The 24,937-nt window shown below is 40.1% G+C and overlaps 2 protein-coding genes across 6 annotated transcripts in view; both read right to left on the bottom strand.

The window, feature by feature from the left end:
• Window positions 1–2,927, bottom strand: part of MAL (mal, T cell differentiation protein) — a 7,309-nt gene extending 4,382 nt beyond the window's left edge. Inside the window, exons 1-2 of one of the 2 annotated variants that reach the window (XM_031063690.1) lie at window positions 1,134–2,927; window positions 400–640 (exon numbers count right to left, since the gene is read on the bottom strand). In XM_031063690.1, the coding sequence (XP_030919550.1) occupies window positions 400–640; window positions 1,134–1,165 (273 nt within the window). In that variant the 5' untranslated portion in view covers window positions 1,166–2,927. Of the gene's footprint in view, window positions 1–399 lie in introns of both variants that reach the window. The other variant, XM_005429084.2, reaches the window with a different exon arrangement.
• A 2,294-nt stretch (window positions 2,928–5,221) lies between these two features.
• GPCPD1 (glycerophosphocholine phosphodiesterase 1) overlaps window positions 5,222–24,937 on the bottom strand; it is a 36,428-nt gene continuing 16,712 nt past the window's right edge. For 2 of the 4 annotated variants that reach the window (XM_005429085.2, XM_031063686.1), the window contains 13 exons: window positions 23,022–23,265; window positions 21,812–21,974; window positions 21,588–21,720; window positions 21,318–21,372; window positions 19,635–19,727; window positions 18,497–18,574; window positions 17,641–17,680; window positions 16,797–16,858; window positions 15,849–15,914; window positions 14,869–15,005; window positions 13,952–14,087; window positions 13,471–13,631; window positions 5,222–7,131 (listed from right to left, as the gene is read on the bottom strand). In XM_005429085.2, coding sequence (XP_005429142.1) covers window positions 6,927–7,131; window positions 13,471–13,631; window positions 13,952–14,087; window positions 14,869–15,005; window positions 15,849–15,914; window positions 16,797–16,858; window positions 17,641–17,680; window positions 18,497–18,574; window positions 19,635–19,727; window positions 21,318–21,372; window positions 21,588–21,720; window positions 21,812–21,974; window positions 23,022–23,265 — 1,573 coding nt within the window. In that variant the 3' untranslated portion in view covers window positions 5,222–6,926. Of the gene's footprint in view, window positions 7,132–10,591; window positions 10,692–13,470; window positions 13,632–13,951; window positions 14,088–14,868; window positions 15,006–15,848; window positions 15,915–16,796; window positions 16,859–17,640; window positions 17,681–18,496; window positions 18,575–19,634; window positions 19,728–21,317; window positions 21,373–21,587; window positions 21,721–21,811; window positions 21,975–23,021; window positions 23,266–24,937 lie in introns of all 4 variants that reach the window. The other 2 variants (XM_031063689.1, XM_031063688.1) reach the window with 2 other exon arrangements.

Below are 24,937 nucleotides of genomic sequence, written 5' to 3' on the forward strand. Positions count from 1 at the left end.
CTGCTGCCAACAATTCCCTCCGCTCCCTAATCCCCTGCTCCAAGCGAGCAGCTCACCCTCTGCCCGTGCTATCCGCTAAAATCACCTCCGGTCATTAACCAGCTCCATTTGGCACCTATTGAAACCCACCGGCAGCCCCTGCTGGTTTTTCAGGCAGGAAATTAAAACGTTTTTCAAAGGCTCCAAAAAAATCCCACTGCAGACTAAAGGAGAGCTTCAGAGCCCGTGGTTTTCTCCGAGGATGAGATGCCCTCCAGCCCCCTGTGGCTCGGGGACCCGGCGTGGGTCCTGAGCCACGTGTTTGGGGACAAATGTCACCCCTCGGAGACCTGCAGCACAACCTGCGCTGAGTGCCCAAGCAGCAGTCACGGCCCTCCCCAGGGACAAGGCAGCACTCACGATTTCAGGGATGAAGAGCACATCTGGGAAGGTCGTCAGGACAGCCAGGCCGCTGGGCAAAGTGCTGGTGGAAGTTGAGGAAGACATCGGAAGCCTCTGGCACGGTGTTTCTCGGCCACTCTGCTCCTCACTGCTGAATGCAGCCTCCTCACCTCTCCCTCTCTCTCTCCCTCCTTTCCTGCTCTCCTTTCTTCCTCTTTCCTCCCCTTCCTGCCCTGGTTCCTTTCCTTCCTTCTTCCTGCTGACAGATGAAGACAGCTGTGAGTGGCACAGGTGTGGCCAAACCCTGTGACCTGGAGTCACATGGGAGGTGTTCGGGAGATGCAGGGGCAGCCCCGGGGCGCTGGCAGCAGAGTTCGGCTGTCCCCGCAGCCGAGCGTGCCAGGCAGGTTCCTGGGCAGGGCCGAGTGGCACTGGGTGACAGCTGAGGGCAGCAGGGGACACCTGTGCGCATCCACCTGGACAGCCTCGTGTCCCCTTGGATTTGCACAGTGAGCCAGCGTGGCCCTGCACACCTGAGGTGGTCACAGCAGAGGACACGAGGGTGGCCAAGGTAGACCAGGATGTGAGAGGGGACAAACAGTGGGGCCTAGAAATGTCCCACAGACACCCAGGGATGATGGATGCAGGGCAAACCACCTCCACCATTTCTGAAGGAGATTGGAAATGCCAAGGTAACACAAATGACCTAAAATTATGAGATTTCCCAGGCAGGTTAACTTTTTAAATTTTACCTTTTTGTCTGTAGTCCATAGGAGCAAGTCATTCCCCTTCTTCTTCATATGGAATATTTACGCCTCTTAAACACACTTGGGCACACAGCAAAAACCACAGAACTCCAGAAGCTGAGGCCAAAAAGTGCAGAGGAAGGACCTTGAGAAGGGAAGACAGGGTAAAACCTGTCCCTTGGAGAAAGCAGTGAGGCAGATGAGTGGAGGAGGCTGCAACGTTGGAAAAACTGGGGAAATGCTTTTAATAAGCAGATTAAGTGAGGGGCAGGGTTACATGGCAGAGCAAGCACAGGACCACAGAGCTGGTGAAGGGGTGGGATGGATGCCTCTTACCCAGACCTTGAGCTCTATTATTGAAGCAAAAACATCCAAGTAGATAATGCCATCCTTCTTTTACTTCTGGAGGCCTTTTCTCACTTAAATGCAGAGTCCATGCTGACCTTCATGATTTCTTCAAAAGTGGGAGAGTTTTTGCTGCATCCACCTGATTTCCCACTTCTCCAGTGAGATTGCCCTATGGTGACACAGCTAAACATAATGGATGAAACCTTGGATATGAGGCAGACCTAGAAACCAGTCAGCAAATAGTGAGAGCTGGAAGCAGTGGGAACGTAGGCATTGGAGCTGGAGACACAGACAGAGCTCCAGAGGGGTCTCACTGCCTCTGTAAGGGATAAAGATGAAGCTCTCCTATTCCTGGCACCATGGGACTGCTGTGAGGAACAAGCAAGTGCATTATGGGGGGCAGGGGCACTGGAGCTGTTTCATTTGGAAGGGCTGAGACAGCTTTAAAGAACCCTTTCTTTGTCTGATTTACAAATTATTGGTGATAGATTAAAAACCAGGGGGTTTAGTAGAACACTGGGTACAGGGGTGAAGAATGCTGAAACCACTTGACCAAACTCTCTTAAATTAGGCCCCTCATGAGGGTGCTCCTCCTGATGAGGTGGGCATCAACAGGGATGTGGAAGAGCCTGGTAGGGAAGTGAGAGATGGAAGTTTTGAGCAGAAACCAAAGAGCTGGTAACATCTGACTCAAACATGTTCTGCGGAGGACAACACAGAATCTAAAAGTTGCAGGACAATCAACCTCTTCATACTAGAAAAGATCAATCCCAGTTTTCCCAGCACATCTCCTTGAGATGCATGAAGATCCTTCCCCTGGGTGGGAACACCCCTCAGGGACAGCTCTGGAGGCTGAATGAGAGGCTTGCCCGTGGTCAGTGACATGGGTGAGTAACATCAGCCTCTATTTGATAGTTATTAAGCTGGCTATGTTATTGGTGCAATAAATAGAGCACTGTATCAGCAGCTTAATTGTGTAGTAAATAACTCTGATCGGATTGGAGTTTTGCCATTGTGCATTTTTCTCTTTTTACATTTTCACCTCATCATTGTCAATTTAAATAAAGCAGTCATTAATTCATCCTTGTCCTTGTCAGCTGCTGGCCGCCTGAAAGAAAAGGATGACATTACAGGGTTCCCTAGGGAGGTATAAACCACTGAGTTTTCTGTTCTGGAAAGGCTTCTCTGAAAGAGATCCCTGGACACACACAGTTTTGGAGCTGGTATTCAAATGGTGGAGGTGAGCTCCAGAAAGAGGATGAGGATGCCTTTACCTGCTAAGGAAAGCATGTCACCCCATCGTTGGTGGTGCAGGAGGGGCTGCCCTGGGGAGGCACAAACCAGCAGCAGCTCCTTGGAGAGAACTTCTGTGTTAGAGCAGTCCCTGGTGGAGGTATTCAACACTGGAGGCAGCACTCAAATTTTGCCGCAGGGCTCCTGGGAGGGGATTGCTCCCACACAGGAAGTGCCATGAAAGAAAGCAGGTGCTGGCCTTCACCGCCCCTGGGGAGCCTCTTATCTGCACCAGGAACACCAGGGAGAGCTGCTTGCTTTCCAAAATAAATGTATTTCTTTCTGTCCTGGCACATTTTGCCAGTAGGGTCTAGACACTTTTGGCTTCAGATCTGCCCTTTGGGTTTCTGAGGCAGTACCACAGGACATTTAATTGTCTAGGAAGTTACACAGGGATACAGGGTGGAGTTCTGAATGGTGACAGTGGGAAGCTAAAAGCCAACACCTTTTTTGTCCTGGCACCTTTAGTGGGAGCAAGTAGAGGAGGGCTGCGGGTTTGGATCCTGAAGAAGGGAAAGTGAATCACCCCAGTGAAGTTTAGAGGTTACAAAAGAAAGGTACAGTCCAGCACTGGTTCTTTCTTCCAGGACCTTCTCTGAGTGAGCAGCTGCTGGAGTTTTTTCAATTTTGGACATAGATTCTGTGAGAGAATCTGAGGGCACACAGTGAAAATAAGAGCAAAGACCTGCATGTGGTGCAGTTTACAGGATGCAAGAGGAAGGGGAAGGCCAGGGCTGGCTTTTTTTCCCCAAGAACTGCATGGAAGCAGTTGCTGGCTGTTCAAAGTGTCAAAGCTGGGCTCTGGGAGATTGATATGACTGATGCAGCTGAGAAGGAAAGTGCAAACTCCAGGATGTGGGGTGTATTTCAAGAGGTGTGAGACAAATGTGGAGTCAGCAAGTGTTTCCTCAGCTGGCAGCTGCTGTGACCAAGACTTTTGCTGCACATTTACAGTTAAGGTACAAGATTTATGTGACTGAAAATACATGAAGGCCCAGTTATTTGGAGAAATTCTGAAGGTAGCATCCAACTGTGTATTGTAACACACCAGCTCTGTCAGCACCAGCTCCCACACCAGCTACATACACACATACACACATATATAAATATATGGGTGGGCCAGAAGGAAATGTTCCAAAATCAAGACAGAAATTCTGTCTCTCCTGCTACAGCTCTCACATCTCTGGATTAAAATTCTGTAGCAGGCCCTTGGCTGGAGCAAAGCCATCTCTGCCCTGGACCACACTGGTTTCCAACAAGCACTCCAGAGCAGGAGGGGGCACTTTCCCCTGCCAGATCCCAAATTCCTGCTCTTTGCTTCCTTCTATCCCTTCTGCAATGCCAGTGGCTGAGTTACAGCTGCTCAGCGTGCCCAAGCTGTGAGCTCAGCTCCAAGAACTGGCACAGCAGCAGAGCTGTGGAAGCTCCTCAGGTGTGGAGGAAGCTGCTGACACAACTTACTCAGGAAAAAAAAAAAAGGAGTCAGCAAGAAAACACCAACACTGCTCAAAACTGTCCTGTAAAAATCACAGTGGGTGGATGCTGGAACCCAGGACATTCCTCTGGCTGCCCTGGATGACTCAAGACCCTGGCAAGGAGTCAAAAACACCTATGCCTTCAATTTTAGTCCATGAAAAAAACTACCCCCTTTATGTGAAGATTTACAAGCCACAAGAGTTTGAGTAGAATGATAGTCAATTTGTCACAAGATGAAAAAGTAAAATTTTGGAGTTTTAAAATGGTGGTTCAAGAAGAAAGATGGAGGAATCTGGGCGTGTCCTGTCCTTCTTCTCCTTCTTCTTGTCCTCCATCTTCTGCTATGATGGTGACACTTTTTTGATTGGTTTAGAATAGACTGTGTAACATAGGTGACAGGTATTGGAAAATTATTGTAAATAAAGTACATGTAGTTCTTAATTTAAAAAGTTAACACTACCCAAAGGGCAGGGACTGTGCCACAACCTGAGCTGCTGGACAGATCTCAGCAGGACAGAGAAAGAATGTAACAGATAAGAGAAAATAAACAACCTTGAAAAGCAGAACTGAGGAATCTCAACTTCTTCAGTTGTGAGGCTCGGAAAAAAGACTTTCTAATACCTCAGGGGTCATTTCAACCACAGAAACCTGAGAGGTGGATTTATTTCCACCCCCATTCCCCTCAAACACAACTGGCCAAGTGCAATTCCCTGAGCACTTAAGGCTGGGAAACAAGATTTTAAGGGTGCCTGAGCATCTCACTGAGATTAGCCTGAGAGGTGCTTCACACAGCCCAGCTTCTAAACCCCCTTTGCACAGAACAGGTGTCTCAGCATCTCTGAGGATGTGCTGCCCAGCTCTCACAAGCAGTGACACAAACTCTGCTAGGAGCTGAGTAACAGCTGGCAAAGCCCTCAAGACCTGCCAAGAGGATCCCACAGTGTACACAAATGAGGAAAAAAAATTAAGAAAAGAAATTTAAGAATTAATCACATAATGAGGAATGTATCAAGTAACAGCCACAGGTTCCTGATGCCAAGATTCTGGTTCAGTGCCCCCTCCCCTTCTCAAAAACAGCTCACACACTTCCAGTTTTTAGGGTTGTTTTGCAGTTTTGTTTGTTTTTGTGGGTTTTTTTTTAATAAAAGAAGGGTTCCAGATACCTAATACTATTGTGCTGTTTGTGCAGGACAAACTTTAAATACTAAAATGCACAAGTCAAAACAAGCTGTTTTGAACTGCTCAGCAGTGCAGGCTCAAGCACTTATTTGCAATGGCTTTACTCTTTGTACAATCAGTTCTATATGTAGCAATGACTGTATATAAAGAATATAGTACATACTATTGTTTTCATTGTCAATTTACAAGAGAAAAAAAATAAATATTTTCCATTCTTATTATACATTAACATTTCAGTAGAAAGTTACAGCTGTTGTGTTGGCATGACCTGCAACATCAGGAGAAGGGACATGCATACTTATCTATTAAGAACTCTAAACTATGACTTGGTAATAAATTACAGAGGACAGATACCAGCCAACAGAATACTGATTATCTGAATCCAGTACATTTGTGATTCTTGCTCCATGGTAAAAGCCAAAAATCTTGCAAAATACAAAAGCCAATAGCTTGCATTATAAGTAAGACAGACAAACCATGTATGGTATACATACATACCACGTAGGGTAGAGCCTCTTCTCCAAATGTTTGTGAATAACAGGCTTGTGGTTTCTCAGGCAAAGGAGATTAAGTTGTTGAGTTGGTCCTTGCACCCTTCACACATAACTAGCACCATAAAGATGCAAGGACCTCAGCAAACACCTAAAATTCATGCTTAATAGATAAAGCATGCATTTTGTAGAGTTTGTGCAGGGTATACACTCTGTTCATTAAGGTTACTGTGCAAAAAAGATTCTCGACCACTGAAGATGTTTCTGTAATTCTGTTATGATTATTAGCAACATTTTTAAAGTTTAGCAGGCCTGTGTGTGATTAATGAACAACCTGTACTCACAGCTCCCCCCTGATTGCTGTACCACTCAACTGGGGGCTGAGGAAACAAAGGCAGCAGCCTCAATTCCAAGCAAGTGGGGGAAAACGAGCTGCAGTTTGCTAAAAAATAAAATATTTTAAAATGGCACAAAGCTTTGTACAGGTGGATCTACCAGTGCAAATACATATACATGAGGTACCAATTTGTTCAGATCATGTATAGGCCAGATCTAGTTATATGTATCTTAAAATCACTCAATTTCCTGCTGTCAGATAAATGCTACAGCTTGTCAGCCTGTAAGTAAAATCAAAATTAAAACAAATTTTCAGCACATTCAATATCAGATTATTGTAATTTCTCTCCAATTTAGTTTCTGAGCTTTCACTACTGAGACTACTTAATTAATTTTTGGTTTTTTTAAAAGCAAAATAATATAATAATAATTTTCTTTTTCAAGACTTGATATGATGTGAGGTAAAAGTTAAAACTGTGTATGTAATTTGGAACAATAACTGTAACTGGCTGAATATTTTAACATTTCTTGAAATTTTACTAAGTACTGTTAGGAAGGAGGAACACAGTTATTGCTATTTGAAGACTTAAAATTAAACCAAACCAACCTGAAAGCATAGACAGAACTATTCCAATGGTGAAAATTCTACAGATACAAAACAGCATTCTGCCTAAAATTAGTCCTTCTTCACCTGAAAACTCTTCAAGTTATCTACAGCTTTCTCTTCTCTGTGACAATTATGGCATTTACATGGAGTTAAGGATTTGAAGTGGCTAGCTGAGGGGGCCACACAGCTTTTCAACTCTGGCAGCTCTCTCTTGAGACGTTCCAGCTGCTCCACCTGGAATATATTTGGTTGTTCAGGATTTGAGTCATATATCCTGAATAAATGAGAAAAGAAAAAACACTGATCAGTATAAACTAGCAGTCCACAGAAATGTACCAGATGAAGCACCTGCATTTTTTTCCTTAACAGAGCAAAATTAGGTGCTAAAGTCAGTTTGTTTGGGGTTAGTACCATGAGTTTTGCTGCTCATCTCACAATATAAAATGGTATTCCCTTTACACAGACTGGTTAGTGTTTCATTGGATATACTAAAAACCTACTGGCATATACTCAATCTCCTGACAATATGATTTTACAGGTGGCACAAGGCAGTGAAAAAGAGCAGTGTTCCAGGCTTCACAGTTCAAAGCATAAGACATTTTAGAGATTATTTGAACAGACTGTAATATACTGTTTGCACATAATACTGCATTGAATGTATACTTACTGTTTCAAGTATTTCACCTCCCCCAGTTCAGAATTTTTTCTTTTTTAAATCACCACCATTACCACAATATTAAGTGAAGAGTGAAAAATAGAAAATCTGACCTCCCTGCACACCTAATGCAGATTAACCATCTGCACTACTTTAAACAGTCTACCCTCTTCTCACTTTCTTGTTTTCACACATGTAAACAAAGCTGCAGGTTTGAAATGTCAGCATCATACCAGATTGTCCAAACCCAAACCATATTTTGAGTGACAGTGCAAGCACTGAGCACAACTCAAACACCATTCTGGTGTAATTCATTACAAAGAAAAAGCATTGGTGCTCCTGTAACCTAACATTGGTACAACACCTATTGTAACAAGGATATACCTTGATTTCCCAACATTCATTTTTAATATCAGCATGTTTATATTCAAAATTTTAATCCTAGAACCCAGCTGCTCTCACTTTCAGTTGTTGCACATACACAGTTCCAGGTATTGCAGGTCTTCAGGTTTTCCTCCTTCAAATGAAAACTTCTGCAAGAAATTACCATGGTTTCTGCCTTAGTCTTTAAGTATGATAATACTTCACTTATGATTCCTTCAAGAAAGTAGTTTGTTTTTATTTCTTCATCCTTTGTCTCTCACACATTTTCAAGTTATGCCCAAAAGGAACCAATGGCACTAACAAAACAATGTAGTGCTCAAGTGAGAGAGTGCAAGGTGCCCTTTTACCCTGACAAGACAACTTGTGAACTGCTGGCAACTCCAAGACACCAAAACCAACATGCAGATGGGTACAATAATGGGATTAGGTGAGGAAACACTTCCATGGGAAATACTGATATGGATCACAGTAAGGTCAAGGACAATTTCTGTGAAGAAAATCCTAGAAGTGAGGATAGATGCTGCCCAGTTTGATGAAATTCAAACAGAAGGCATAGCATTTAAATTACCTGTAAACCAATACAGGCCTAAGATATCACCCAAATTTGCCCAATGGAAGCTTTCTGCAAAATAACAGCTCCACCTTCCTTCCTTCCTGTGCCTTCTTCAGTTGAGTCAGCTGACACCTTATGAATTTCCCTGTGAATTCCACACAAAACACTGAAACTTGAGGATAGTATTCTATACAAAACACATGTTAGGAACTAAGAATCTGAAGTCTTTCCCATCAGTTAGACACTAGAACAGCAAAAGAATGGTTCTTCTAAGGCCCTTGTTCCTAGAAACGTGGCTAAGCATGTTTCTAAGCAGCTTCTGGCAAGTATTTTATTACTAGTTCTTTACTACAACACGTATAAACTCTTTAATTCCTGCTCCATTCTAAATTCTTTTCAATTGAGATTCTGGATGAATTCAACCCTCCAGGCTCCTTTCAAGCTGTCCACTAGAGCCAGTCCACTCCAGTGTGGATATTTGGTTTCTTCTAAACCAAAGGCAGAGAAGACAACTCAAAGCAAAACTTCAGAATTTCTTAACCCTACTTTTTGTTTGGGTCCACAAAAGTACACCACCAGTTTGCAGCAACAGAGCTCCAGTACTTCTCTAATTATTTCCAACATCACTGTAAAGACAAGGAATAAACTCATCTCCCTGTCCTCCTTTCTTCAACAGGACAATAATTTGTAAGCAACTATGCACCGAAGTTTCTCCATCCAACCTCCTGTTAATAAGCAAGCCCTGCAGAAGACTGAGAAGTGCTTTAAACATTACTTTTTTAAGTAAGCACCTTCTACAAAAGACTTGCAGGACATTGCAGGGCTCTGCAGTGGGTGTAAAACTGATGTGTTTGGCTCCTGAAAGGTGTTTTGCAACCTCTGAAAACAGATACAAAACAAGAGGCAGCAGCACTGAAATACTGTTTTCATGCTCAAAAGATTTTCTGAAGCTTTTGATTAAAGCTTTTCACTTTTCTTTAGATCTCAAGGAAAAACTTTGAGTTTACTTTTCAATTCACAAAACAGGGAAGATTTAAACTGTCTTAACAACTGTCATATTAATTCAATTACTGAGTAGATTACAAATCAACTCATACTACACTTCCTCCACATATCCATGCTGTTATTTAAGTAACATGCAGTTTCAGGCAAACAGGGCAGCCCAGATTTCAGCAGTCTTGCGCTTTTCAGAAGTGTTTAAAATGCTTTTGATTTGATTGCCAGCTAATTTTGTGTAAATGTTGGGAAGTTACTAATACCAGTCAAGCACAGCTTTTGCCTACAAGTGCAACATGCAGCCTAAGGAACTGCAGTGTTTGGACAAAGCTCTCATGGAAAAGCTCTTCAGCATCCATGTTTGGGAAATAGTGATTTAGTATTTCTATGCAGTTCTGTGTATTATTTAACAAACAAAATTCAGATCATGTAAAGTGAATGAGAAAAGATGATGCAAGTGTAAGCTAGCACCCACCCCCTCTCCACATTGGTATTCAATATACAGCCAGCAAGTGTAAAAACACAAGGCTGCATTGTTCTTACTGAGTTAAGTATCAGTTCAAATACAGAAATATTTTCTGGACTGTTTCCAAAGCCTATCCAGGAGAAAAACACCAGATCAATCACCTCAGAAATCCTGCTTTAAAAATCAGCATTTTAACCAAGCCAGAGTAATTTCACAATAGGTTGAAATTTCTTCTTTAATTAAAATTGAAACATCAGACTAATAAAGCATTTTAAGGATGTGATTTCTGTGCAGACAGAAGATACCCAGGCATGCACATAAAGTACTTTCTTGTTTAAGAGCCCAAATAAAAGCCTGAAGGCAGACATGGCACCTTTCTGTAGAGGCTGTCCTTTTAATTCAAATAATTAGGTTAAACACTGAGATGAATGGTAGTTGAACATATGAAAATAGGAGAATATCATCCCAGCATCCCAGAACATCTGCTTGGATTAATGATTTTGGGTGTATGTAATAATTTGCAGCCCAAGTGGAGAAAGGCCTGGATGGGGAGAGGGAGTGCATTTGTGTTCTTTCCTCTGCCCCAGTGAGATCAGCCTTTTAATATTTTTGGCATTTGTAAGCTTCCCAGATTTAGTCTTGCAGCTTTTCTCCATGCAAAGCAAAGTCACACCCCCTACCTGCATTTTTTTTTCCCAGAGCTTGGTATCATCAACTTTTGGTATTCAGGACACAGTTTTTCTGCCATCTTCACAACTGGCTACAGTGTTTTGGTCAATTCTACATGGATGATTAAAGTTTGGAAAAAAATAGCTTACAGAAATAATCTCTATGCATACAGTTCATAATCTCAGAAATAACTACTGCACACAGTAACTCAGGGCCACATACAAGCAGCCTAAAATTCACTACAATTCCTCTATTCACTTCCTAGATCATTCAGATAATTAGCACTTAACATGGTGTAAGTAAAGGCCTAGGAAACAGCAACACAAAATACTATATTTGATAGATATCTGGACTTGGCCATAAATCCAGAGGACAAAAATACAGAAACCATGGAAGAAGCACCATCTTAATTCAGCCCTGGAAATATTCTGGAATTTGAAGACACAACAGCTGCATGAGCTGGCTTTATACTAAAACAGATTACTGCAGTCCCTACTTATTACTTACACCTTGGAACAGTCATGTACACCTCTCTCTCTCGAGGTCTGCTTTTTAAATGTAGTTTTACATTTATTTATTTCTAAACTCCAAACAGCACAGGATATGGATGCTGACACCATACCTATTTAAACTCTAAATATCAACTTCAAGTCTCAAGTGATCTGAAAGACTGGCTCTTTACCCAGCAGCTCCAGCTGTGAGTGGGAATGTTTGCTGCCAGGTTTTACATCCCTACATTCTCAGAACTTGCAGGTACCACCTGCATTTCAAAATGTCCACCTTGAGACTTCTGATGCAACTTTCAGAAACTGTCATATCCCTAACCTGCATTAAGAGTGAATTTAATTTTACTCACACAATTAGTAAAACTTGAAAAGTAATTAAGAATTGCAAAGGGACATACCATTGTTTGTTTTGGCCTACAGAAAAAAGAAGGGAAATTACATTTAGAAATTACACTTAACAAGCCTGCAATAACAGCTTTGGAGTTAATACTAATTTTGGGGTTCCTCTCCAAAAAAATGGCAAGATGTTGAAGTGGAAGTGATAGAGGAGGCAGGCAACAAGAGGAGAGATGAACACTATTAAGAATCCAGATCATCTAAACAGTGAAGGAAGGTATAAGAAATTTTTGTTCAGTTAAATCCACAAGGGAATTCAGCCTTCCAACGAATTGGCTGGTTATCAGAAAGTGAGATAAAAGGTGTTCTAGTGTCCTAGTACAACTTAAAACACACCAAACAGTGCAACAGGACACATAAGGTGACGAGTAGCCGACTTGCAGCCTCAACATAAATGCCACAACTCCAAGTAGCATGGAGTATCTAAAGCAATAAAAGCAACATGAAGTCAGAAGTTAGGCTGGTCCCTGCTTTACTGTTTTACCACAGTAGTGAATATCTACTGCACAGAGAGTAATTAACAACTCTGGAAGACTGGATTAGTAGAGGTGAAGAGACATTTCACAAACACTTTATGCAGTGGAGTTTGATTAAAACACCCCAGCAATAATATATCACTTTAACTTACACATACCACAGAATAAAATTTCATTACCCTATGATTGCACACTAAGTAGTTAGAGGATTCTTTCACCTGCATTCTAGTCCAGAGGTATTTTTCATTGACTAAAGGGGCCCCAATCCTGAGCTGCAGCAGAGGTGCAACACAGAGCACTGCTGTAGCAGGAAAGAGGACTTATGTGTCCATATCCTCAGTCTGAAGCTGATCCCCAGTGTAAAAACCTAGTTATTCCTTTTTTTACTGCCAGTGAATGGGAGACATTCTGTACAGCACAAGAAGGGGCACCTCTGGCAAACCTGAGAAGCAATGGACCTTGAAAGGACTCTCAGCAGTCAACAACAGATTGAAAAGAGTTAACTAATTTTTTTATACTGAGAGCCTAGAACCCTAGGAGGAAACATATTTGATTTCCTGCCCCTAGAGCTGATTAAATTGGCTCTCAGTTTTCACTTTATAAAACAGAGCCTTTGACAATTATTGATTCCTCTTCCTTTGGTTGGGGTTTTTTTTTGCGTTTTTTTTTTTGTTTTGTTTTGTTTTTTTGTTGTTGTTTTGGGGGTTTTTTGTTTTGTTTTGGGTTTTTTGGGGTTTTTTTGGTAGGTAAAACAATATACGAAGCAATACTCTTGCTAAAGCAGAAGGTTTGAAAGCCTTCTTTCCCAATTACTTTCTATTAGAAATTCTATAATACAAGTTTTCAAATTAAACTTCACCTCATAATGATGAATTTCTCATCTTCAAAGACAAAAGACCTAAAACTTTGGGTTGCTGTAAGCAACCAAATAACACAACAATACTTTTGTTAAAATATTTAACACAGTATTCTGATGTTTCTACCTGAATTTTTTGATGTAACAGCTACTTTCTGAAATTACTAATTTGGCAGTTTGCCCTGGAGTCACTCCAAGCTAATTTTAATAGGAAAAATGTGAATTCACAGCTTTGAAACACAAGAGAATGTTGTGTTAACTATTTCCACAGCTCAGTGTAGAATACTGAAACTTCCAGTCAAACAATTAAATGACGTTTTCCTCGCTGTAACACGTTTGCATAACCTAAAAATTACTATCATGAATATTAGTAGCACCTTAAACGTGTATGCCATACACTTGTTCTTTAAAGGATCTAATTACATTTATGTTGATCTCAGGAAAAACAAAAGTTATTTTGCTTCATAGATACAGCTGAAAGAGTGGGAACTGGTGTTAGACTTATTCTTGATCCGGGTTTATGGGGTCCTTGTACTTTCTGCACCCAGTCAACCAAGAAGCAAAATGAAATTTCATCAGAACCAATTTACAATAGTTTCTAAGCTTCATGATGGTGGTGATTATAATCATTCTTTTAAAAAGCCACAACTAAGTACCTGTCATATATTAACCCATGAACACCATATTCTCTCAACTTCTTCCTGTTATCCGGGTCGTTTGTATCATCACCCCATGAAAAAATAACCAGGCCTTTGGATATGGCCAGTGTAATAAATGCTGGATTCCTCAGCAGGTCTTCTGAATGCACACTAATTCCCTAAAACACAAAAGACTTCAATTAAAAATCCATGTTTTTGAAACACATCAGCTTTTTTAATCTTTTAACACTGGCAGCTCCTTACTGTTTCATCCATAATAATAAAACATATTTAACACAATTAGAGAGTTTAATTAGAGTGGTATTTTTAAAACACCATATTAAAAAACATTTCAAACAATGGACATTTTTTTGGCAGTCGCCCAATATTAGTGTATTTCTTTTGTGAGGTTAGCCATAATTTAAAGCATTAGTGCCAAAAATGATAGATTTAAAACAAGCAGTAATAATTCAGTTTGATTTTTAACTTGTCGGCTTACCAGCAAGTTTTCAAACTGTGCAAAATTAATGGCAATTGGAGTCGTGCGAGATCTGAGATCCATGAGCTCTGGATAGAGTTTAGATTCCCCTTGGGTGAGAAATAACACAGGATACTTGTTTTGCTTATGTCGGATCCTGTCAGGAAAAAAGTCCACAAGTAGCACATGAAAAAAATAAAAGTGAAAGAAAAAAGATTTGATCTCACTGTTTCAAGGGGAATTCCTCTCTTTCCTGCACATTCTTCTAGTTCCTAGCTGGTGCAAGGAGATCGTCCCACAGTTTAGCATCAAACTGTGCTGACAAACTGCTCAAATGAGTCCTTTTGCCACTACTGGAGATCAACACACATGTTAAGGGAAGCTAGGCTTGATGTTGAACTCAGCCTTATATCCTCAATATGTTTATATATAATCCCCAAAGACCATTTAATTCTGTAATTTTCTTCATAAATGCACAGATTCATGATGACCATGAAGATCCACGACAGGAATTTCTAAACATGGTTAATACACAGCCCCTAACCTTACTAATGCATTTTTCAAGCTGAATACTGTAACAAGATTATTTGTTCCTAAGTTAGGCTTGCACACCTCTCAAGTATGACTGGAAAAGACTCTGGGATACCAGAAGAAACCCTGACCTTTTTTGTTGAGCTAATAAAGAGTGAAGCATACAGAAAGGCACTTGACAAAAATACCCACTGGGACTTTGTTCACCTATTTTTATTTTTCAGGCTCATTCCAGATAGCAAAGTGGTCTCATTTCAGTTCCCAACTATTTTGGCACCCAAATTTTATGTCTAAGGAAAACACCTGCTACTTATTTCCTGGTGTGTATTTTAAAATACAAAGTAAATTTTACCAAATAAAAATAAATTTCAAAACCAAAGTACATTATTTCTCTCTTCTAAACTTACATTGTACAAATATCTGCATGAAAAGAAGAAAACACAATTCTTCTTCGTCCAGCATTCATCAAAACAGTTTTCAGAATAATATCTAGAAAAAGGTTCATATCAAAGTAAGTTGACAAGTTGCCATCCCATTGTCCATCCTGGGAAAAGAAAGCGCAAGTTTGAGTCACTTAAATTAATGCTTACTAAAATTATTTTAACCAGCAATGGTCTCTCAGTCAACCTGAGCAAAGTGAGAACTCAGCTGGCCAGTTTGAATGCAGAATCACTCCTTCAGTCTGTTCAGTGCTGGTTCCAGCTCTCCAGGACTGACAGCCTGAGAGGTGCAGCTGAATTCTCACAGCAGTAAAATTCACTGAAAAACTCCCTGTCTCCCCATCCAAGGAACGCATTCCTAAGAAGCCTATTACAGCTACAAAAACACAAAGGAATTCCCTGAAGACCTGTAATTATAGCAGCTACTCTCTGCTGTTATTTCTAGCATACTGACTTCCACCTACCACTGTCCTCAGCTTCCTTCCCCCACTCCAGGCTTCCAATCCCAGCCTTTAGAACCATTTCTCTCTGGACTGAGTGAGGCACAATCCAGCTGAGTCTGCAACCCTGCTGACTAGAAGGAAGCAGCTGCTTGCATTACTGCACCATGTTGTAGTTGCTCCTGCACAGGGCCAGGAGAAGTTGAATTTCTTGGCACTTTCCTGTCTGCCCTGTTGTGATCTGTTGACTTAAAAAAAAAATCTCCTACCAAAAGCAGTCTGAACTCAATCCTATGAATTTTATCGTTTTAAGAATAAGACTGTTTATTTGTTGGAGTGGTGCTACTATACCCCCAGTTTAAAAATAATGCAGTATTTTTTTTTAAAAAAGGCACAAACCCCCACAAAAATTATGCCTTTGCAGCTCATAAATTGTCACATCTAATTACAAGCTTTAGCCATAAGAATATCAAACAATCAAAGTAAATCACATGTGTGTTTACTTACCCTTTGTTGGGAGATCCATTTTATTTCTATGTCGAACCCAACATCGTTAGGAACAGACTCCAGGACCTGAAAAAAAATTTACTGTGAAGAGATCCAAGAGCAAAGGAGGACAACAAAGCACTGGGAAGGTAATTGTTGGGAGAATATATTGGATTTTAATGCTAATGGTGTCTAACAGTAGAATTCAAAACCTTAGGTTTTTAACATTTTATACAACACACATATACACCCTTTCCTACTCCAGTTTAAACTTAATGAATACATAAAAGTGGATACAATCTTAAGGACAAGATTTTGACGAGGTACAAAAATGTTTGTCAATTCACCTTAACACTTGTAAGAAATGCCCCATTTGTACTCCTAAAGAAAAAATATTTTTTCTTTCTCCAGAAAGTTCCTTTGAATGCAAAATGCATTTAAGTATGAAATCCAGGAGCTTGCCATTACCATGATAACAAAAGTTCTTTCATGTGAAATTCCTGCAAAGAATTATCTGCAAGGTGATTTCAAAAGGTGCAGCTAACACAAACCAGTCCTAAATGGAAATACACTGGAAATTCACTCAACATTTCTCAGTGTCTGGCTCTGAGAGATGGCCAAGACACTGTGAGGAACTGCCAAAGGCCAGGTGTGGTTTCTCTCAACATTAGAAACTGTCAATGCATTAACAGGCAATTCTCACATGTTAACCAGCTGTACAACTGAGTGCACTCTGAGCTACACAGTTTGGGCTCATGAATTCAGAGGCTTGAAATACACACAGACTGTTACTTGTAAGCACTGAAAACCCTTCAGTGTCCAACAATAAAACACCTGTTCTCAGTTCCAGTATTGACACCAGAGGCCTAAACCCAAAAATCAATATCCCCCTTGCTATGTGTGCAAAGCTGAAAGTAAAACACAGGTTTTCATGTTCCCCAATCATCTTGCTCCATATTCACTACTTACTCTTTGCAGAGAAGGAAATGGCTGCATCTCAAAAGCAGAGTTCTCTTCCTCGTTAAAAGATGCTGTAAAGAAAGATGAAATATCGAATTAAAACAAACAGAAGAAAAATCCCAGTAAAGCCAGCAAGAAAAGACTGGCTCAAAATCATAAGGCCTTTAGGAGTGAACAATGAAACCAGGTCTCCCTTTTGATTACCTACACTTTTCCTCTAACACTGACATACTCCCATGATGGTGTTAGCAATTCCTGGTTTGGAATTTAAAACCTTGCCATAACATATATATATATATATATATATATATATCTCAGAATGGCTTCTCTCATCTCTCACCACCTCACTCAGTGAATTACATCCACAATAAGCCTCGGCTATCAAGGCTTATTTCTTTAATTTTTTTAAACTTTATCTTTTCGTATACAGGTAGGATGTGTGAGATAATTTGCTGTCCCTACAAATGGGATAATTAAGGCCAAAAATTTACAGCACTGATAAGACATCCTACAGCAGTTACCAAAGTTCTTGATAGCAAGTCTGAAGAGCTGAAGGTACAGTTGGAGAAGCATAAGATGGAAATATCAGTGGCAATTTTCTTATGATTATTCAGAAATATATATTGATCTATATATTTGCCTTCTACCCTTCTGTCCCTGCCTCCCAAGGGAGTAACTTCTGTTCAGATATTTCCTTCCCAGTAAAGAACTCTATAGCATGCACAAAATTAATTATATAAGCCTTTAGAAATGTTCAGGACAAATGTGATTACAACAAGCAGTTGCAACCACAGAATTTATATCATTACATGGCAATAAATCAATCCCAACACTCTTCCAAACTAGTACATACCATTGTGATCTTTTACTTTCAGGGCCGTCACGTGAGCCAGCTGAAGAGCATAAGAGCAACATTAACACTCTACCCACATCTTCCTACATGTAAAATGTAACTAATTTTGCTTGTAAATAATTTTACAATTTAAAAGTCTATTATAGACATAGTTACAGTAATTTGTAAAAGAATAAAAGACATATTGTACACATCACAATTTTCTTTCCAACTTTGTTTTAACGATTTCAAGAAAAGCTCAAAACCAAACTGAAAACATGCTCACTGAAAATTCAGGAATCATGTTAAGGGTAAACCCATACAAACTATAATTCAATATCAAGATGTGAAGAAGTCTGAACATTAATCTCTCTTCTGTGTTTCAATCCTGCTGACCTGTTTTATATTACAGTCACACATACTAGCTAGAATCAGGCCAGACACAGCCAACTCCCTTGCTCCATTCAAATTCTCTCTGCACAAAAAGGAGCAGACCAAGTAATTTTAAGTAAAAAGAATCATATGGTTCTTGGATTAGCCAGATGGTTTCCTTGACTCAGGGCAGGTATCTCAGCAGGGTCTTCAGTAGCCCACTCATCCCTTTTTATCTAGACAAGGCCCTTCTGTTTGGAAGGTAGAGCAGTTCAACACAGTCCCTTTACCATTTGAAAATTAGATACCATATTTCTAGAGGATAAAAGTAATTTATCCAAGTTGTAAAAATGGTTCAAATGTATTTTTCTTGGAATTACCTAATTGTTCTGTTTGTCCAATTTTTAAAACTGCACTCTCCAGAACTATCTGTAGTTACTCCCAAAACCTCCAAGTTTCATAAAATTCTACACACAGCATATTGTAGTAGCCAAGGAAACAATACCTTTAACAACTGCAGCTGATCAAATGTGAGTTCTTTGACTGCAATCTCAAACAGCTCCAAAGGCTCCGTATCCAGTTTCTTTGAAGAGAACCAACACATAATTAAGCATCACTGAAAACAACAAAAAACCCCCACCCCTTTCATAAAGTAGCCATAAAGGCAATTTCCTATTCTATTGATAAAGATACAAGTGATATCTTATGAATGAGATGATCCATTTTCACAAGACAACCACAGGCACTTAAAAGCATAAAACAATTTGAAAGAAACCCAGTGTTTTGTCTTTCATGCAAGTCAGAGGCTTTAAAGTTCTTTCCTCCCAAAACATTAGCATAATTATTCTCTAAAAACTTGATTGGTTAATGTATTCAGGAAAGATGTTTACAAGTAAAGAAATGCAGTAAAAAATATTCCAAGGCAGTTCACTTTACTGCTGTTTATCCAATGTCTCAGAAACTAATAAAAAATATAAATGTCCTGGGGTAAAACTCACACAGACCACTCCCAAAATAAAGACCTGGTGTCAAAAAAAACCTGTCCATTTCTCACTTCCCCTCTTCACTAAGAAATTTTTACTGAGCAAGACAATACTGAGTGAAGATACACTGAATATTCATTCCCTTCAGTCAAAGTTCCATTTCCACACTGTTCTAAACCAAGCTTCTTAAAACGTGCAATACTGCATTGAGTGTGGGAATTTGAAAAACAAGACCCAGTGCCAAGAAGACAGAGCAGTGTGCTGTGCAATCTCTCTTTGGATTCACTGCTAGGACTAGGAGGGAAGATAAGCAGAACAGGACAGAATGCAAACATTCAGGCCTCAGTATAAGAGAGCCCCATAGGCACCACAGAATATAGCAGAGTTGTCTGCTTTTTTCTTCCAAATCTTAAGTCAGAAAGAAGCTAAATAGTAACCACAATGTGAGCTTGAAGAGTGCCAAACCATGCATCTGAAATGCTGTTGCTATAACATCAAAAGGAAAAAACTCAACTTCCCTGCTCTATGCACTAAGTAATGCTGCATGTTTATTGCCATTCTATCCCTTGAGAGCCCACAATTATTTCTATGAGAGCTTAACATTTTACATTTCTAGAATGGACATATCTATACATAAAATACAGCTATTATCTTCTTTACCTTTTTCATGGCCATGCAACATGTGAGATCGTGGTATACTATAGGCACATGATCTTTAGAAAGATGTACATCAAATTCCACAAATGCTGCTCCCTGCAGAAAATTGAAAATCACACAGAACAAAACAAAAGCCCATTAATTACTTATGCACAAGGACTACAGAACAGCATGCAAGTATAGTCAAGTATTCACAGGTCCTGGACATCAAGCTGGCATTGATTTAACTGGTAACCTGGCTGTTACCAGTTAAATCAAATCATGCTCAGCAATGGATTATTAAAATGAAATAAATACATGGCAAATTATCCTAATTACCATAATACAGACATATATATATATACACATACATTATAGATATAGATACATCTTGCTTAATCTTGTAAAACCCTCTAATAAGATTCAAGTCTTGTGAACCTGATTACAGAGAAAGACCAAGACAATATATTTTAGACACAAATATTTTAAACACAGATAACTTTGAGGCATCTTCCTCCCTCCTCCCCATCACCACACCAAGAGACAAGTGATGGCTCCATACTGCCAAGGCTTTAGGGAGATATTCCATATAGAACAAACTTCTGGAGTAACACAGCAGCAGTGTGTTATAATCTGTGCAAGAGCAGAAATAGCTGCCTCCAGCATTCTCCTGCCCTTTTCAGCTGTAAATAATTTTCTGTTAGGCTTTAAAAAAGGAAGACAGATCCAAAAGTACAGTCTTCCAGAAAAGAGGGAGGCCCAGAAAGAAAGACAAAGACAGTAACAGGTTTGGAGTTTTTTACTTATATTGACTGTCTGCAAGTCATTCCTTTGAAGGCCTCCAAGAACACCATTCATCAAATTATCACCCTGACACCCACTTTTCCAATCAGCACAGAGAAAAAATAGGACATGGGGGTTTTTTTCAGCCCTTTTCTCAGCAGAAATACTTTCAAAGTGGTGGCTTTCAGCCTTTTCAATCTGCAAATAGATGAAAACAATTCTCTAGTGATGCTGCTGATGGCTTCACAGCCAATTTCTGCCTCAATGCATATTTCTTGTGAGCATTTTAAAAGCCTGTCTAAAAACCTGTAGTGTCCACTCAGGGATTAAGAACTACTGTTCAAAACAGTCATTTAGGATCTACAGTTTTGTACAGTGATCAAGATTATTGGAAGAAATAAAAGCGACCACCTCCAACACAGAACTTAGGCACATGGAGCTATTATCACCCAAACTGGAAGTTCTGTCTTAGGATTTCAAGTCTTCACTGCAGCAAACACCAAAACAAGGACTGGTTTATTCTACCAGCTCAGCTCCCAAGTCACATTTTCAGACAGCAAGTCTCAGTACACAGCAGTCCCCTGAGCAAGACCTTTACCGCGTGAGAGGATGCTGACAGACTCTAGCAGTGCCAAAATTTGATTCATTTGTTCAAATTGTCTTTAGAGGGTTGAGATTCAAATTCTCCCTGTATTAGAATACCAGCAGAATATACTAAATGGAAGTTTTGATTTTTTTAAGGGACTTGAGAATGAGAGTCTAACCTATTAACTTCCCATAACTCAGGCAATTTCCACAGTGATTTTTATCTAATTTACATCAGTTCAATTACCATTCACTGTATTGAATCATGCAAATTAAGTGTACAAGCCAACTTAGTTTGCACTAGACAGGTGCTGTGTGTACGAAAATGTGTGTACATACGTGACTAGCAGCACTCCTGAGGGATGCAATGGTGTTCTCTTGAACTTTAGCAAGCCTGAAACAACAGCCAAGAAAAAGGGCTTGTTAGATGCATTATAGCACAGAATTGAAACAACAGAAACACAAATCAGAAGTTTTGTTTTAGAGAATACCCACAACTTGATACTGAAGTAAATGACTATGGGTTGCAGCTTTTCAAACTGTCCAGTTCCTCAACTGATGTCAGTGACACAAAACAATTTCTCCAGTTTAAAATGCAAACAAACTTACTTAGTGGTTGTTGTTGAATTCCCTGCTCCCCTGTGTCCAACATCCAGAGTTGTTCTTGGTTTCCAGTACTTTGCATATGAAGCCTGCATATCACAAGTGTATCCCTGGATAGGTTTGATAATTATGTAGTCCACTGCAAGAAAAACAGCAATGTTTCACATGTTAGTAAACAGCAGATGGCTTTGAGGAAAGTTATCTGCATCTGTCGCTGGCATCAACTGTACCTCTAACTTTTCCAATTGTCTTCCTTGGATTTCTGCTCATAATGGCAAGTGTAAGAACTCCAGCTCTCTTTCCAAGTTCTGCAATTGTGGATGACAGGAGGCAGGCAGAGCCTACGTGACCTGGGAGCACATCATCTTGTACTACCTTCTCACCTAAATCTTCCTGAAAACAAAACAAACAAAAACCCAAAACCCCCACTGTTAGATGTGAGTGAGAATTCTAAACAAACTCTTCTGGCTTGACACAACATAGGTTTCTTGTGTGTTACACAAAACACTAATTTCAGCTAAAATTGTTTAATGTAACAGCGAGTTATGAATTACTATCAGGAAAATGAAAACTTTAACAGAAAACTACAAAACTCACATTTTTCTTTCACACCCCTTACATCTCATAAGCTTTTCACATCAAAATAGCATGCATGGAATAGTCTGTCTTCTAAAATGCCCAAGCCTTGTTTAGGACAAAAATTAACTGGAATAATATTTATGCTTAAAATGCTAAAACCTTGGTATGCATTTGCAGGGAAGAATTAATATACAGAATGTGCACTTGACCACAGTCAAGTTCAGGAACTATGTAGACACTTTTTACAATTATGATTGTAAGTGATCCTGAAGGCATTTTCAGACCAAAAAGAGAATGCTTAAAAAACCTTATTCTCTGTAAGTTGCTTTCTTTTAAAAAGAACTTCAAATACTAAGACCTTTCAGGGGAAAAACAGTGCAAAACAACACAAACAATAGTGAGAATCCAGTTTTAATCTGCATGAATTAGTTCAGAGAAATGTCTTTTGCTTATAATATAAAAATTTAGATTCAGTAGTTGTGATATAACCAGTTCATATACACATTGTACAGGCTGAAGCAGGAGACGTATAACTTAGCTGATAAAGGATTAATGTCCTGATTAAGGATTAATATCAAGCCAACCTAACAGCATGCAATACTGCACACACAGAGATTCAAGTCTAATTTGTACTGACTTCTAAATAAGCAGAATTGAAAAACTTCCTGTGTCCCTGTGTCGCATCAAGGCTCCCAAAAACCTTCCTACAATGGGCTGGGAGTCAGTAGTCTCACACTTGTGTATATAAATCCAAAAGATGAAGAACATCAGGCAGTAGCTCTGTTTCAACAATGAAATCTTCCCACCAATTGAGCTCCAAAAGGCAGACTGGAGTTGCTTCTTAGGGGTAAAGAGACATACCTCAAAAAAATCAAATATCAACTCCAAGTTATCAGGCTCCATGGTTTGTATTGTGTATTCTATCCATCGGTCTGGCTGCAAGGCATAGCCACAGTCTGGCTGAGAGTGCCGACATTTGTAGTCGTCGTTACTGATCAAGGAGAACTCCACCGTGTTTGCCATTTTCTGGGGAACAGTAGGGGATGTCTTGTCTTGGCCCTCTTCATCATCATCCTTCTCTAGGCCTTCTAGGGTCAATTTTACTCTACTCATCCAGAAACACAAAACAAATGGTTAAGCCACTGCAGTGCCTTTACAAACGATGAAGATCTAGAACAGGACTGTATACAGAGGTTCCTCACATGAGCAAGAGTTTGCAGCCATTGTCTAAATCCTATTTTAGTCAGATTTCAGTGCTCAAGTCACTGCTAGAAGTTGAACCTGGGCAAATATGAAAACTCTACTAGGGGTCTGAGGAGCAGCACTCCACCAGACTATTTGGGCTGCCAAACAAACAGCCTTCCTGTACAGGTTGACACCCATAATGCCAACAAGCTAATGAAAAACACTTGAAATCAGCAGTCATCATCCAGATCAAGCCTTGAACACTAGTGGCTGCTGCTATGTCTCTCTGATAAGGCAGATAAGTATCTCTAATAGATAGAAGTAATTAAATCCCTTGAAGAATCCTGAATGAGCATTTAAACTGAATGGATTTCTGAAAAATCCTGGACTGAGAACCACAAGCCTCTCTATAGGACTCAGAGTCCTTTATCACACAGAGCAAACCTCCCAAATAAAATTGGTTATGTCAGTGAAGTAAGCATACATGAGTAAACCAAATCCCTTCCTGCATCACAGACACAGCAGATGAGATACAGGATTATCATTTATAGATGCCAAGTCACCAGTAAAACTGATGTCATATCTCAAAGAAATAATTAATATCATGGAACTCTATTACACCAAGTCTGCATTGAAATATATCCTCATAAAAAAAAGAAAAGAAGTTACAATACAGCTATTCCAGAAACTTGAAAAATGACACTGCCATAGCGAGTGACAGTCACAGAAACTACTGGACAGATCCAGCATTTTAGGACAGAGTGTTTAGTGAATGCATCTAGCTTATCAAGTTTTATTTCAACCATTCAACTTAGACAAGAAGCTGGCTTCAGAAATTGTTCTCTCTACCTGCTATAACATGCAAGGAAAAAAGTCAAAGCTGTACAGAATGCAATGTAAGTATTAAATCTCACTGAAGAGCATCATATTAAATAAATCTTCCCCTCATCAGCAAATCTGGAATTGGTGGGAGGGGAAATCAAATCAAAACTGAGAAAAAAGAAATAATTCAAGTATAACAGATCCATGGAATGGTTTGGTTTGGAAGGGATCTTAAAGATCATTTAGTTCTAACCCCCCTACCACAGGCAGGGACCCCTACTCGACCACGTTCCTCCAAGCTCCATTCAACTTGGCCTTGAACACTTGGGTTTCAGCACCTACAACTCTGGACAACTTGTGCCAGTGCCTCACCACCCACACACTAAAGAATGTCTTCCTCATATCTCATCTAACCCTATCCTTTTTCAGTTCTCCCTCGTCCTATCACTCCAGGCCCTGGTCCAAAGTCCTTCTTTAGGGACTGCTGCAAAGGTCTCCCCAGAGTCTTCTCTAGGCTGAAGAACACAGAATTTCTAATCCTGTGTGCACAGCAGAAGTGCTCCAGTCCTCTGAGCAGCTCCATGGTCTCCTCTGGACTCACTTTAACAGCTCCATGTACTTCTTAGCCTGGGGGTCCCAGAGCTGGATGCAGTTCTCCAGGTGGGGCGTCACCAGTGCAGAGCAGGGGGCCAGAATCCCCTCCTCACCTGCTGGCCACACTGCTGCTGCTGCAGCTCACAATGCACTGGGCCTTCTGGGCTGCAAGTGTG

The sequence above is a fragment of the Geospiza fortis genome, unplaced genomic scaffold (genome assembly GCF_000277835.1).
Source record: "Geospiza fortis unplaced genomic scaffold, GeoFor_1.0 scaffold99, whole genome shotgun sequence".
In the NCBI taxonomy this organism is placed as follows: Eukaryota; Metazoa; Chordata; class Aves; order Passeriformes; family Thraupidae; genus Geospiza; species Geospiza fortis.